General features: G+C 38.6%; 1 protein-coding gene across 3 annotated transcripts in view; it reads left to right on the forward strand.

The window, feature by feature from the left end:
- The first annotated feature begins 3,393 nt into the window (after positions 1-3,393).
- Positions 3,394-16,370, forward strand: part of LOC110062472 (uncharacterized) — a 38,688-nt gene continuing 25,711 nt past the window's right edge. For 2 of the 3 annotated variants that reach the window (XM_089275757.1, XM_089275758.1), the window contains exons 1-15: positions 3,394-4,007; positions 5,781-5,941; positions 6,162-6,434; positions 6,920-7,106; positions 7,521-7,714; positions 7,866-7,997; positions 9,103-9,331; positions 9,919-10,025; positions 10,622-10,693; positions 12,025-12,162; positions 12,911-13,067; positions 14,168-14,401; positions 14,909-15,105; positions 15,264-15,398; positions 16,003-16,248. In XM_089275757.1, coding sequence (XP_089131883.1) covers positions 3,854-4,007; positions 5,781-5,941; positions 6,162-6,434; positions 6,920-7,106; positions 7,521-7,714; positions 7,866-7,997; positions 9,103-9,331; positions 9,919-10,025; positions 10,622-10,693; positions 12,025-12,162; positions 12,911-13,067; positions 14,168-14,401; positions 14,909-15,105; positions 15,264-15,398; positions 16,003-16,248 — 2,616 coding nt within the window. In that variant the 5' untranslated portion in view covers positions 3,394-3,853. The remainder of the gene's footprint in view (positions 4,008-5,780; positions 5,942-6,161; positions 6,435-6,919; positions 7,107-7,520; positions 7,715-7,865; positions 7,998-9,102; positions 9,332-9,918; positions 10,026-10,621; positions 10,694-12,024; positions 12,163-12,910; positions 13,068-14,167; positions 14,402-14,908; positions 15,106-15,263; positions 15,399-16,002; positions 16,249-16,370) is intronic. The other variant, XM_089275759.1, reaches the window with a different exon arrangement.

A 16,370-nucleotide genomic window follows, 5' to 3' on the forward strand; every position in this document is an offset into this window, starting at 1 on the left:
AATGCCAGAAAAAATGTTCAACACAATAAAATAATAATAATAATAATAATAATAATAATAATATCGACAAAAATAATATTTGCCATCTAAATCATATATAATGTCATGGAAGTACAATCATTCATCCAAAAACAACAAAAAATTCTACTGACGTGGAGCAGCAGCAGCAGCAACTAGCACAGTAACTAGCAGCAGTAACTGTACAAACAATAACAACAAAAATTAACTTTTGATATTTCAGTAACATATGTATAATAACAATACACAGAACAACCTTGAATTAACATAACTGTGCTGTCAAATAAACTTACCTGGAGTACCAGCCACCCCTGTTTCACCATCTGATCCGGACGGCTTCCTCCTGACCTTCCCTAGGGTCACCATGCAATATGAATTCTTGATCACTGCTAATAAAACAAAACAAAACAGAACAAAAAGAGGAAAAAACCCACTTTCATTTGGTCGAACGTTTAGCAGAGTCTTTGTCGACTTCAAATACGACGAGAGAGTAAAATCGCGACAGAAAATGACAGAAAATACCCACAAATTCGAATAAAACGCACCGTCACAGTTCCCTAGCAACGAAATGCAGTTTCATAGTAACCTGAGATTTTGACGTCACAACCCGGCACGCTTTCTGAGTGATCTGACGCTCAAAAACGGCATTTCTAACCAAAATTACAGGATTATGTACTCTGAAAATATAAACTAGAAAGATCTTTTGATAAAACAATGACGTCAAATGAATGTAACACAAATTTTCTATGAAATATTACGTTACAGGTCGGAATTGCGGCGCGCGCCAACAAGTTGTGTTTGATTTGTTGTCTATTAGAGGGAATAGGGGAAACTTGTTATTTGCTGCGGTTCGAAGAATACCAGCAAATCGTTGTTTTCACGGTTCGCCGGTTTTTGACAGTTTCTATGGTACGCAAGTCCTATAAGGGCGGGATTTTGCTGAGTTGAGCCATTCCATGCATTCGCTGCCAACTTGCTTTCGTTTCGAGATTTTTTATTGATGTCGTTTTGATTTATTTTGTTATCTTACAGTTGTTGGATTTGTCACCCCTCACCTTCGATGTATTTTTCAAGTGCCTGGCTCTGCATTCGGGAGGGTTCAGGTTTTCTCTAGAAAGGGGTTTTTTCTTGAGTGGCAGCAGGCATGTTATTATTATGTGAACTTCTGTTAGTTTCAATAAACTCAAACGGGGTCTCGTTGCTCGCAGAATGCTGGGCTAAGCAGTGCAGCAGTCAGTTCCTCTATTTCACAAGTGGCAAGTTGTGCTTGATTTGTTGTCTATTAGAGGGAATAGGGGAAACCTTGGCGCTTTTGGTTCATATTATTTTCCGACGAACTGTTCAAAAACTTGACTAGAAAGAAATGTGTCTTAGTATCAGGAAAAATCAAATTATTTCAATTGTCACTGCGAGAACTGAAAAAGAAATTACACCCGTGAAACTCAGAATGGAGCAATTGAAGGATTTACGTTGAAGGTGGACTGTGGACTCGCGGTGACGGAACAGCTGCAAGGGAAGTTTGATCGGGGTTCTACTTCGTTATAAATCTACTCACGATCGCGGAAGACTCAAACTGTTGCACAATGGTTGGCCGTAAACTGTAAGACTCGATGGATTTATCACTTGCATGGCCTGTGACGCTCTTTACTCGGCAGTTTTCTAAGCCGGCACCTGCCGGTAGCTTTAAGGACAGTTGCCGATGTGGCTCGAATGCAGTGGGGAGTGTAAATATGTACAAGACCAGCTTTTTTACTCATTTCTATCAGGATATTCTCCAGCTTGTGCTTCCCCATGGGTGCATTACAAAACCAGACCTCATCTTCTGAAGGGTCCTGAAGAAAGAGCTTGCATTGTGGTTTTTCGGTTTCTGGCAAAGGGCATCATATCGCGTATCTCGTTTTGCCAAGTACTTCTCAAGGCCGGCCTCAGGTCAACGGTGATTTCTGGGCCATGCCATCTTTGCAGATTGACTCTCGTCTTCGTTGTCGCTGACTCCTCCAGAATGATTTTTCGTCGCTCTCTCGTTTGAGACGAAATACTTTAGCCCGTTAGTTGTTGTTTTGAGCTGAAGGTCACGGTAGTATCGAAAACGAAGACCCCGACTGAATGAAGACTCGAAGACCGAAGACCCATTACGAAAACGAAGACCCGTTACGAAAACGAAGACCCATTACGAAAACGAAGACCCTTTTACTTTTTTGTTGTGAAAATGATTGTTTCCATAACTCTTCTCAGCCAGAATTGATGAATCAGTTAATATCTTTCAATTGTACAAAGTCTTGCTTGTAGTAAGTATATTTTTCATAAGGAATAACAACAGTTCGTCGAGAATTAAACATCAATAAGGATTCGAGATCTATCAATTGAAATATCAATCAAATACTAACGCAAATGTAACTGTTCCTCTTCGTAACGAGTTCGAAATAAAGAAACTAAAACAAGTACAAACGAGCTAATACCAAAGACCAAAGGACGAAGCATGAAAATATCATAATACTATAATGGAATCATTTCGACATCTGTTACCAATATTCACGTAAGCGCTTTGTGTCATGTCGATGTCTGTTATGCGTCAAATTTAAAAGACTCAGTGGCATTTCAAAGTTACGATAGTATACGACTTTCGATTGGAGTAACGTGACTGGGTGTCGGTTATGTCACGTTCACTGTTGGGTGGAGGTAAGGGACGGGAAGACACCGATCAAGTGCAAAGAAGAGAAGAAACTGACACACTCTATCGCGTACATGTGGCAAAGTCCATGCTTAAAAAAGCTTACTGTGAAAAGTGTTATTCCATTTTGTGTAGTTCTTAAGCCATAGAGCACTTTTTCCATGTTTACATAGCCTCATCTAAACATGAGGAGGGTTGGGAGAATTGGAGATAGTTATGCAAACCCGAGACGTAGTCGAGGGTTTGCATAACTATCTCCAATTCTCCCAACCCTCCTCGTGTTTAGATGAGGCTATGTAAACATGGAAAAAGTGCTCTATTGCTTTTATAAAATAATTCTCAAAAATACGCGCGAATCTGAAACGTCACAATCGTGTTTACATACTCTTATCTAATCACACCTATCGACCAATGAGAGCGCGTGCAGTAGCTCAGTTATTTTATAAATGATGGTTTGTACATGTTTTAGTAGTTATATAAAGGCTAACAGTTATTTTAAACTAAAATCGAAAGTATATATTTTTAGCAATCACAATTGAGGAAGTTATAATGTTGTTGTTGACAGTACAAATAAGAGAGAAAAAGCCCTGAACTGGCCCTGAAAAATTTCCAAGGAGGTATCCTTTTCTCCTATGGAGACGCTTCTCCTGTCTCCTCCCCAGAAAGGACTACGTGTAAAGCTTACCGCTGACCTCAGTGGACTCAGCTGAGACTCGGGTCTTCGAAAGGACAAAGTACTTCGAAGAACTTTTCTACTTTTGAAAGATTGTTAAGAATATCAACATAGTTCTGACTGAAAAAGATCATTGATCAATATTTTGGCGGAGATGTTGGTCCGGCGAGATTCTGATTACACGTACATTTGAAAACCCCGCGCTCCGAGGGAATCACTGCTCATTTGACCCTCGACTAATGAATTTTTGAAGCTTCTTATTTAATATTGTCTCGCTTGTTGGTTCGCGTTGGTCGACCCTGCTTGAGTGGGAGTAACATTACATGGACTACTCAAGGAAAAGTTCAGACAAAATATGCGTCTTGCATAAATATTCAAGCTCTTTGTAAACGTAGTATGCAGACAAGAGTGCCACCCGCTTGATTTTGACAGTTCCCTGGTAACGGAAACTTAATCTATTTCAGCGTTGCTTTGTACGGAAGGGGAGTACAATGGCGTCTGCTCCAAAGCCTTCTAGAAGCCGGAAACTACCTTCTCCAAGAAGCAAAGAATTGCCAGCAAATAGCGGTGGACTTTCTAGCAAATACTTCAGCTCCCAAGAAAAACAAAACGAAATGGACAACGTTGGTGCGCTTGATGTGCTTGGTACGTATAGTACAACTTTATAGAAAGCTGTCGAAATGATCAACGTTTGTATTTACTTTATCTCAGTACTTGTTATTATTATACTTTGAATTAGTTTCGCTATCATCCTCTGTTCTTTAAGCATCAATAACTTCAGTTACTGTGCATAATCTTTTTTTACAGGACTATGTAGAAATATATATCGGTTATTGACCAAGTGTGAGGTCAAGATAGCTGGATATTGGCCAAGTTCTTTTTTTGCGTGTTTATAGACCGAGACGGAGTCGAGGTCCATAAACTCACAAAAAAAGAACGAGGCCAACCTCAGCCATCTTGACTGAACAAGCTTGGTCAATAAAGGATTTATTATATGGCTTTCAAGGAAATTTTTCTTGCGGAACACGGTAGGTAGTCCCAAGCGGGCAAGGTAGCTCCATCTTCCCCACTCGGGTAGCCAATCACAGTGCAGGATTTGATTCATCTTGCCTACTCACGGAGCTAGCCATATAATAAGATATGTTATGAGCTTGTCATTAATTACCGGTCAGTGTAATACGCAGACTGTAGACTGCAGACTGCAGACCAGGGGTAGAATGCAGACTGAGGGTAAAATGCAGACGGCAAACCAAGGGTACAATGTACATGTAGACTGCAAACTTTTTAACAAAATTGTGTTACTATTTCTCTCATTGAGAGCTAACTGTAAACAAGCAAACTGGAGCATTATTCAGGTTAACCTGGGTGATACTCAGGCTGACCAGAGTGATACTCAAGCTAACTGGAGCGCTATTCCGGCTAACTGGAGTGCAGACTTTCACTCCAATTAGCCTGAATAATCCCATTTACAGTTAGTACTTGATAATGGAAATAACACGATATATACTTGAAAAGTCTGTAGTCTGCAGTCTGTGATTTACCCCTAGTCTACAGTCTGCATGTTACCAGGGCTCAATCTGCATTTTTACACCCGGTCTGCAGTCTGCAGTCTGCAGACTGCAGTCTCTCATTGAGAGCCAACTGTAAACAGGCAATCTGGAGCATTATTCAGACTAACCTAAGTGATATTCAAGCTAACCAGAGTGATATTCAAGTAATGGGAAGGCTATTCAGGCCAACTGGAGTACAGACTTTCACTCCAATTAGTCTGAATAACCCGTTTATGGTTAGCACTTGACAATGGAAATATAGGTTAGCCTGAATATCACTCAGATCGATATGCTTCATTGTTGAAAATTCTCTAGTGGAAGGGGTGTGGGATGGGTGGTTAAAAAGTTTAAACTTTTAAGAGAAAGAATGTGTCCAGACTGGAATTTCCAGTGCAGTTCATGGGCTCAAACCAAGGTAACCTGCTGTGGGTGAAAATATCGATATTTTTTAAAACAGTTCACAATTTAAGACCCTGTTGGGCGGGGGCTTATTGACATGGATGTTTCTTGGTGCATTTCAGGAGTGATCAATATCATACAAAACTGCTTAATGATCTTTGCTATCATAATCACTTTAAGTTTATCCATATATGATCATGCATATATGTGCGTCTATATCTTCACCATCCATGGGTATAGCATGAGTTCACAACATAATCAGCTTCTAGTTGGTTTGATCGCTCAGCTGGTAGAGCACTGCACCATTATCACAGAAGTCATACTGAGAGCTGGAATCCTGAATTTTCAGGCTGCCTAAGTCGTACGCAAAAGACTGTTATGATCTCCCCTGTTCTTAAATTTCAAATTTTGTTGGTATCAGATGTGAATTAGTAATATCTGTAAGACAACAATGAACATTCATTTTTAGATTCCGATGAACCTCCAACTAGAGATGTGACAAGCCCATCCAAGTCTGGGGTTGCTTACTTAACAGAAAATCTGATCAGGAGACTGACTAGACAGGAGAACATAGCTCAAATAACATCTCTACATGTAACATTAGGAAAGGAGCTTAAAAAGAAAATTAAGGTAAATAATTCAAAGTCTGTATCTGATTCAGTAACATTGTTACATATACAATCATTTCAATCCGTGTTAATTGTTTATTGCTGTTTTAGCTAGATACAGCAGGATGCAAAGCTCATCCTTGCCACTGCAAGTTTTATTATTTATCACTTGATGAAATGGCAAACATCAGTGTTTTCTCACTTAAGGATAGTAACCTTGCATTTTCACTGTTTTCTTCCAGTATATTGAAAACTTGGAGAATCTGAAAAAGCTTCTTCACCTAAATTTGAATAACCACATGATTGAGAAGATAGAAAAACTGGATGATATGACACAGTTGAGGGAACTTCACTTAGCTAACAACTGCATTCCAAAGATAGAAGGCCTTGACTGTCTTGTGCATTTAACTGTCTTAAATCTTAATGGAAACTTGATTGAAACTCTGCCTGCTCCAGTTTTCAAGAAACTGAAGGAACTCCAGGCCTTTCACATTGCACACAACAGAATTGGCAGCGTAAGTACACGAAGTATTTCAATCAATCAAAATTACAAATAAAGCACTTGCAGTATCAAGAGCAGCCATCCATTGACATAGGTTGAAATTCAGTGCTGTTCACAGACCATTTCTATTCTGCAGCTAAAAAAAACAAAAAACATTTAGACTGGTTGTCTGATCACATGAAGATACGACACTGCAGTTGTAATCTGCAGAGTTAACCCATTCCTTGTGTGAAGTGGGCTGAATTTTAATGTTTGTCTGCCCTCATTTGATTGTATAATTAGCAGAGAGAGACGTGCCAAGCCATTTTAAAGGACCCTTTTTCCTTTTCCAAGGCTCATTGTCTTCCATACTTACCACATTGCATCAAGAATTCTGACTCATGATGATTATAAATTATGTGTAGCTCTCTGTATGCATTGCAGGCCTTCTGTGTTTTTTTAAAATGTCTTGCAATAAAAAGGTTGTTGACTAATAATATCTTTAATATCATTCAATAGCACATTGAGGTCACGAAACTGAGACCTCTGCAAGATCTGAGTAATTTTTCCATGGACGGCAATCCTATGGCAAGCCTGGAACACAGTCAGCTGTTTGTCATCTTTCAGTTGAGATCTCTGAATTGTTTGGATGGCAAAGAGATTTCTGTTGAGGAGAGGCAGATGGCAGACAAACGGTTTGCTCAAGGTACAATGTAATTCTTCACAGCGATGCAGGCCTAGCAATGTTTTTTCTATGAATGACTTTAATTCAATTACCAAAAAAGTCTGTATGATTGACAGATCTCACTTTGCATGTGTACAGTAAATATTTTGCTGCCTCAGGGAAATATCTGCTAGTCACATACAGTATTTTTTCTTGATCTTTGGTTACTTACAGAGTTTTGAAGAATCTGCATTTTAGAAATATTTATTATGGAAGGTCACCCATTGATTGTGACACTTCATTGACGTAACATTAGACCCACGTGCAGTTCATAAACTCAAGACCTGACTCTGTTCAAAGTGAAAATGGAATGACAATAATTTTGTATTCTTTTTGTGATATGCATTAAACTTGTCTTTTACTTTCTTCATGCAAGTAACTTTCTTGTTCACCCAGAGGAGGTTAGAAGACTGGAGGCTGAAATAAATCGCCTGAAAAAGGAGTATGAAGTGTTACTAGAAGAAAACTGCCAAGCACTGGAGGAGTTACAACAACTCAAAAAGCTAAATTCTGAGCAGCAAACACAGAGTGTGGATCAGTCTCAGAAGATTAAAGAACTTCACCTACAGCTGGAAGCCAAGGAAGAATTGGTACTAAAACAGAGAAATTGTTTAATATTTTAATTGTGGAAGAGTTTACTGACAATTTAATTACCAGATTGCAGATGTTGTTTTTAATTCATGTAGTAATTGATGCACATGTAGTAACAACGGCTGAAGTGTGTTCATTTTATATTGTCAGTTGGCAAGTAAGACATCAGAACTTTCCAAAGCTTGTGAAAAGCAGTTCAAATTGGAGCAGGAGCTTGCATTTTATAAATTGGATGCCAAGTTTGAACATCTTGGAATGTTGCCACCACCTGATGGAGTAGAAGTGAGTCTGTCTTTTTTAAGCACATGGTAAAAAATAGTTTCATTTTGATTGTAGATATTCAATATAATTTTGTTAATGAGGAGAGTTTCAAGAGGTTGTTGTTTTTGGGATATTGTAATTGGGAATTTGCAAGCTTATAAGGGCCACTCTTTAACATATAGATTTAGGCCAGCCTAAAAGTATAGCTCTTGAGCCGGGTTGTTCAGAGCCCGATTAAGCTAACCCAGGAAAAGGTAGAATTTTGATTTCATGTAACTTTGCAGTGAGGTTTTCTGTATATTGTTTGGTCTTCTGTTTTGAGTTTTAATAATCACCATATACACAAAACAAAGCAACAAAAAAACATTTGTATAGAAGAAAAAGTTATAATTTGGTTAACTTTTAATCCTGGGTTAGCGTTAACCGGCTTCTGAACAATCCTGCCCTGTTTTCAACAAGTTAAGCTGACATGAGCCTGTGATTCAATCAAAAATTAGCACTTGGTCAGTGGTCAACTTGGTAAAAACACGTGACCTCGATGACCTGTAAACTTGAGCCCGCATTATGGTCACTTGATACTGGTCAGCAGATACCTTGTTTTGACAGGTGTCAACTGGTCATAACATGGATGTCCAATATCAAAGAAGTACACGGTAAACCAAGGCTGCATGTCTCTGTCAACCTATTATTTGGAGTATGGCTGCCATGTTGCGTGACTCCATCGTCGTCACCATTGCCGTCGTGTGTATACGCCCACAAGCAATACCACTAGCCATGATAATCATGAGAAAATCAACTCATGGGTTTCCTTTTCTTTCCTACAGTATATGAGTATGGGGCTCCGCTTGGCATCCCTTTGGGCTGCAGGAGCTCTGCCATTACTGCATACAAATGCAGTAGTTCCAGTACTAGGCTCGATTTCTGCTGCTCTCTTGCGTCCAGTCTTTGTTCCTCCCTGAGGAGAACTCGGGGATTTGGGGAAGGAGCGCGGACCTGTTTCCCGAACAGTGGCTGGAAATTGAGCCTATTCCAGTACCAAACATGCTTTGAATCTACTATTCTGATTTTGGTCCTCATGGTTGGTTTTTCCCATAGTTTATTATGATCTTATTTCTTGTTCTTGTAGTTTGGAGATGGAGAAGAAGATGAGAGCCCATACATTGGAAAGGCCAGGTTTAAGCTTAACAAATTTTCCAGGAAATCAAACATTATGGGTGGCAAACAGCATGCTCAAGTGACAACAATAGGGTCAAGACCGAGTGATAAGTATGACGAGCAAAATAGACAGGTTCAACAGGAAATACATGATTCACTGATTCTTGATTTACGAGACAAGGAGAGAGCAATTCAGCAAGGTAACAATGTAGTGCAGTTACATGCATAGGCATCAAATTGAATTAGACCTCTTTTAGACAATATCAAAATGGTTATGCCAACTACCTCAGTTGATGATTGCTCAGGGATGTAGGTAAGAAAACACTAAGCCAGCTCATTAAAAAGCTCAGGTAGTTTTTCATTGGCAGCTCCAAAGTTTACCCAAATCTCTGTTTTCATGTGAAATGTCAACTGGATTCAAGTTCCCTTTCAGCCAGTGAAATAAGGCAGATGCTGCCCCTTATGGAGCATTACATCTCTGATTGGCTTTAGTTCTTTGCCATCACTGGGAGTATTTTACTTTTCATCTGTGACAGGGTTGCCACAGGTCAGGAAGAGGTCAGCAAAAACAAATTCTTCAAGGTCAGGGAAAAGTCAAGGAATTTTATTTTGAGTCAGGGAAAATTGACATTTTAAATCTGCTTTGGAAGGAAAGTCAGGGAAAATGTACAGCATATTAATTAATGCTAACCAGGAGGATACTGGTGATGGAGGAATTAACTTTAACACCAATTTAATTGAGATTGTATAATATTGATGGTCCATTGTTAATTCATTTAATCGGCAGCTGAAGATGTTCTTGCCCAGTTGACTGACCAGTTGACCAGAAGAAAAGCTCAGCTGCAAGATGCTGCGCATAAACTTGAACAAATTCAACAAGCTATTGATGATCAGGTTATGTGCATGTTTTTTTTTTCTAATTGAAATGGACATGAACTCTTTTTCTACACATGTTGATCATATGACTTTGTTTTATCACCCTTCATACCTGTTTTACAAGTGGAAATAATTATTTAGGAGACAATGGGCACTGGGCAATACTGTGTTATTGATCCAATCACTATCAAGGTGACTATGGAACATTTCCATTTCATTGACATCCAGACAAATTGACTTGACTTTATGGTTATTGGACATATACGTGCTTGTACTAAACTGCACACTTGAAAGCAAGCCCTTGCTGAAGTTTGTATTCCAGTTTTTGATGATTTACTCCTGAAGTTATAATTAAACAAATGACATGTGGTGTGTTTTATATATTACATGACTTGTATGTAGCAGATTACATTTGCCACAATGTGAGCCAAAAATCGCATTCAATAATCATTATGGTAATATTTGAAAGCTGTTCCATGTTAACTGACTGCAGATTAGACTTGCCACCTGCTGCTCTCATGATAATGAGTATGATCTTTCTGCTCTCAAATAGTGGCTGATAATTGGTCTAGTGAATACAGCTGTTAGCTAGAAGCCTAATGAAACATCTTTAGTCTCTGCAGGCTCATCTGTTGGGAGAAGAGGAAAGGAAACTCATCGATGCCATTGCAGACAAGAAGAATTATGTGAGTGATTTAACCTGACTGCTGGATTGGCTTCACACTAACTTCTGAATAATAATAATAATGATAATAATAATAATAATAATAATAATAATAATATAATAATAATATTTAATAATAATAATAATAATACAATAATAATAATATTTAATAATAATAATAATAATAACTCTCCTTTCTACCACCCACCTTCTCAGGCGGGTCCTCTCCATCAAGTAGAAACCCTCTTTGCTTCCCAAAGTCCATGGTTTGGACTCGGATGCTGCGAGAGAAAATCACCCACAATGACACTAATAATTATGATAATAATAATACCAATACCAATACCATCCTTTGCTTTACTAAGATCCGCACTAATCTGCCTAAGAGGTTCAAGAGCTAGAAGGAAAGCCTTTTGTGACTTTAAGAACATTGATATTGACGTTGAAACCTAGGAGGGAGCCATTATGTAAACACTGTTGAAATAGGTTTTAATAGTTTATTTTTTTTATTTACTTTTACCTTGTAATATACCGATATTGACGTTGAAACCCAGGAGGGAGCCATTATGTAAACACTGTTGAAATAGGTTTTAATAGTTTATTTCTTTTACTTACTTTTACCTTGTATATACCAATTTGTATGGAATATGTTAATTAATGTTATGATGATGATAGTAGTATTAGTATTAGTTGTAGTAACCATGATATCATGATTAGATATGGAAACATGATTTACAGGTTTAACACACATCAAATTATGTAAATATTATAGCATTTTGTAAAGCTTAGCTCTAGTTTTTATCACAATAAACACTCCTCTTTTTTTAAAAACAAAATTTAAAAAAAAAAAATACCAATACCAATAGCAATAATAGTAATAGTGTTTATTAGTGGCTTATAAAAAATTACAACTGTAAAAATTCTTAGGACAATATATATGTCAGGGAAATACTAACTTACAAACGAATTACAAATTACACTCATTCTTTATAACCCTTATAAATTTGTCTTTTGTCATTTGCCGAAAAAATTTAATACCAATACCGATACTAATACTACTAATAATGATAATAATAATGATAATAGTAATAGTAAACTTCTGAATAAATATTTAAAAAATTAAATACCTATAAAGCCTGATGGTTTAGTTTCAATTTTTTCTTCCACGTTCTTCAACGCATTTGTCTTTTGTCTTAAATCTATCAAATTGATCATTGTTAACAGGAGCAAACAAAAATAAAATCAACTAGTATATGAAATTTCAAACCAAAATCAAATAAAGCTCAACATCAACAAACTGACTTAACTTACCATCTACTGGTTTAACAGAAGTTGAGCATTTTTGCTTTTCAGATAAGAAAACTACAGGAAGTTGCAAAGGAATTGGAGACAAGAATGAAGAGCATTTATGATGATTTGGCTAAAAGAGAGGCTGAAGCAGAGAAACTTAGACAGACCATTAGGAATACTCCCCCTAATGACCCTGCCTATGTATGTACAGTGTACCTAGAAGGGTCCTAATAACAGCAGGCCATCAGGAATATTCCCCCTAATGATCCTGCCTATGTATGTACAGTGTACCTAGAAGGGTCCTAATAACAGCAGGCCATCAGGAATATTCCCCCTAATGATCCTGCCTATGTATGTACAGTGTACCTAGAAGGGTCCTAATAACAGCAGGCCATCAGGAATATTCCCCCTAATGACCCTACCTATGTATGTACAGTGTACCTAGAAGGGTCCTAATAACAGCAGGCCATCAGGAATATTCCCCCTAATGATCCTGCCTATGTATGTACAGTGTACCTAGAAGGGTCCTAATAACAGCAGGCCATCAGGAATATTCCCCCCAATGACCCTACCTATGTATGTACAGTGTACCTAGAAGGGTCCTAATAACAGCAGGCCATCAGGAATATTCCCCCTAATGACCCTACCTATGTATGTACAGTGTACCTAGAAGGGTCCTAATAACAGCAGGCCATCAGGAATATCCCCCCTAATGACCCCACCTATGTATGTACCCAGGAGGGTAACATCAGGAATACTCCCCCTAATGTCCCTGCCTATGTATGTACCTATAAGGGACCTGATTACATCAGGCCATCAGGAATACAACCCTATGACATGCTAATGTGCGCCAAAGACTTGTATGTACCTACATCTCCTGTTTATAGTTTGTGAGTAGCATCTGCATGGTCTTCATGATGTTTCTTATGAGCAGATTCGCTTTTCTTAGACCCATCTGCAAGCTCGCTTGGCAGCTAAAGAGCAGCAGTTGCTTGAGTTGAGGAATGAGTATGGAAAGCTCAAACAAGATCATGACAGAGCAAAGGAAAGATTGCAAGAAGAGATGGCTGCTGTCAGGGAACTAGAAACACAGTTAGCTGCACTGAGTAAGTGATTTGCTAGCGACCAGTTCTGGGTACAAGTGCTGTTTAAATTGGGCGGCTATTTGAAGCAGCATTAGTCTAATTCTGTGAGTGCCGTCCTAGCTTGCAGGAATTCCTTGATAGTTTTCACCTGCGTCGAGGCTACCGATTTTTGGGAAAACAGCTGACCAAAAAAACATGATCGCGAACTCTGCATTATGAGTGTGGTTAAACGGAAAAAGAATAGTATCATAGGTCATCATGCAGAATTTAAACAAGCTGAAAGTCAATGATACTGTTGGACCCCGCTATTTCCAACTCGGTTTTTCGAATTCCCCGTTTTTTCGAACTCAAAACCATCTTCCGTGGATTTGCCCTTCACTCATTTACTATCGGCTATTTCAAACTATTTTTCGATTCCCCTGAAAGTTGAAATAGCGGGGTTCAACTGCAGTTGATAATAGTCGACGATAGTGAATGGTTGTTTCACGGGACCTTAAGCTTCAACTATCATAACCTATCTTCCGCCGTTTGACCAGGGCTTAAAGGCTCGGCTAAATAATGAAGCATTGCATGTTAACGAAAGAATGTTTGAACAAGGGGCAACTAAACAATCAGGGCCTGGTTGCTTAAACCTTGACTAAGCTAATTCGGGATTACTGTGATTTTTTTAATTCAGTGTTACGCCTTTTCAGGGACGTTTTCATGTTTTATTTTCTGGCCTGCAGTTGTGACGTCGCCTGATCTAAAACTCTACAAAATATTCTGTGAAAAACACTTTTACTGTATATTTTAGTCTGTCTATAGAACCTCTAGTTCGTCGAGATCGCAAACATAGCGAATTTATTAACCCGGTTCGTGGGTTACACACGCGAAAACGGAAAGGGGTGGGGCTGGGCAAAGATCAAAAAAGAGGTTTAATCCGGTCCAGACATGTTGTTGCTGTATTTGCCAAGTAACGAAAGTTGTGGTAAAAAATTGAGTTTTTTTACAAATTATTTTTGAACGCAGATCGCCGAAGTACTATGAATAACCGTATATCTTAGAGTTTTTTTATATCGTTAGGCTGAATACAAGAGTTTTGGATGTCTTCATTGTTTTTTCTCGATTGTGTCCTTACACAGGAAACGCAAACGGCGACCAAGATAAATTGAAAGAAGAACTAAAGAATATCATAGACGATTTGAATAATAACTTAAACTCCATGAAACAGCAAGTGGCGCAGCAAGCGAGACAGATCAATCAACTTCAACATGAAAAGGACGCGTTAGGTCAGCGGTTAAAAGACATGCAGGCTCAGACGGCTGGTAACAAACAGCTCAAGGACACTATCGCCAAACTACAACAACAACTGAAATGTGAGTTTTTAACAAGGATGACCCTGCTGGCTTACAAAAATTAATGCTGGGTTTAAAACAGAAGGTTTCGTGAAGTAACTGTGGTCCCAATCATTTAGCACAAAGACTTTTGACTGTTTTCAAAACAGTTTCCAAAACACGTCACAATAGTGAGTGTGATAGGGCTGCAAGTATGAAGGTGTCTTTTTTATTTTATTCTGCTGTTACAACATTTTTCCGAATCAATCAAATCTAAAGACAACAAAGGTACCAAAAACAAATACATAATGCCAGTGACATTGGTAAAAATTCTGAAAATCGAAATGTCTATAAGCTTGAAAGCTTTTTATCTCTGAAATATTCAGCCAAAAACACGTATTTCTAAATTTTTTGATGTTCATTTTAATAAAGAAATATATATTAAAATGGTTTAAAACTCTTATCACTTACCTAATAGCATTGATACACTCGAAAGCTTTTGTAACTTTAGTCAGTGTTTGTAAACAAGTGTCCATTCTTCCTATTCAGTGAACGAAGATGCTTTGGAACGAGAGAGAAAGAACTGTGAAGCGCTGCGGCGGCGCTTGTCCAATATGGAGGCACAGGCAACCCAAGGGTCAGCTCTGGAACCAGCATTTGCTGAGGCAAAAAACAGACTGAAGGAAGCTGAAGCTGAAGTCGCCAGACTGCAGAATGCTCTTAATAAACTAAAACAACAACTACAGGTCAATAATTTTGCTTTCAGTACTGAGTGTTAGTGAATTTCTAGGCGCGGCATTCTCATCTCGGATCTCCCCGGAGTACCATTTAAGTTCGGTACAATTTGAGATTAGCATGGGTTCAATAGATGTTAAGAAATGCACTGTTGGTTTATTCATTGAAGGATGACCGCAGAGCGGCAGATGAGAGATTAAGAAAGGAACAAGAGAAAGTTGACAAAGCTTTACAAGCTGCAAGGAATGCTGGAAACAAAGATAGAGAAGTTAAAGAGCTGGCTGCACAGGTTGATAGTCTTACGGTATGTTACAGGATATAACATTGAGAAGAGAGTTAAAAAAAGATGTAATGACATCTCAACCAATATAATGACTCTGCAGGTGCGTTTTACTTCTGGCTACATTTCGGTCTAAATTGTCGTCTACGAAACAGTAACAGAAAATGATCAATTCTGCGTTTTATAGAAACCGCAATGAATCACAAGTACAGTACATTTTGCTTGTTTCTGTTTGAAATTGTGCGCCGCTCAGTGGCGGATCCAGACCTTGAGCTAGCGGGGGGTTCGCTCACCCTGCCGGCTTTTCTTTCTTTTACGATTTTATTATTAATTTTTTTTTAGCACAAAATAAGGGGGACCCCGGCCTCCGGGGCCCCTTCCTTAGGTCCGCCACTGCCGCTTAGACATCAGCAGAGGACACTGAAGAATGGATTCAGACGCACCAGGAACAGTAACAATAACAGAAACTTTATCAATGTCTAATTGTTTTCTCCTGGATCAGAAATTTTTTTTTGATCAAGCTTTTTTGTTATAAACCGGACACTGCTTTGAACTGAGGTGTGAAAACGATAAATTTCTGTGTCATATTACTTGTCTTATTACTGAGTATAACATTTTTTCCCTGAAGGCGGACAATGCCTCTCTCGCTCAGCGACTGAACGACGCAGAGGACGAACTGAGCAACTTAGAGAACTTGCTAGACAAAGAAGAGGTACTGGAGAGACTGGGCGAGTTAAAGAATGACATCAATAAGAAACGATCTGCTGTCCGTGAACCGTTCAATGATCAGGATGACCTGGGACGAGCTCTAGCTGACCTTCATCGGAAGTACCTGGACCTAATGAGAGATCTGGAAAGAGAGCGACGAAAACAAGTTTGTAATCCTTTTTATCGCTCTAACAAGAACTATAAATATCCTGCACTGTGTACAAAGAGGTAGTCTCAGGATTATGGTTAATTAATTTGTTTTATGAAGATAACAAAACTATATTACAT

This window comes from Orbicella faveolata, unplaced genomic scaffold (assembly GCF_042242905.1).
Source record: "Orbicella faveolata isolate gen_17 unplaced genomic scaffold, um_ofav_v1 contig_37, whole genome shotgun sequence".
In the NCBI taxonomy this organism is placed as follows: domain Eukaryota; kingdom Metazoa; phylum Cnidaria; class Anthozoa; order Scleractinia; family Merulinidae; genus Orbicella; species Orbicella faveolata.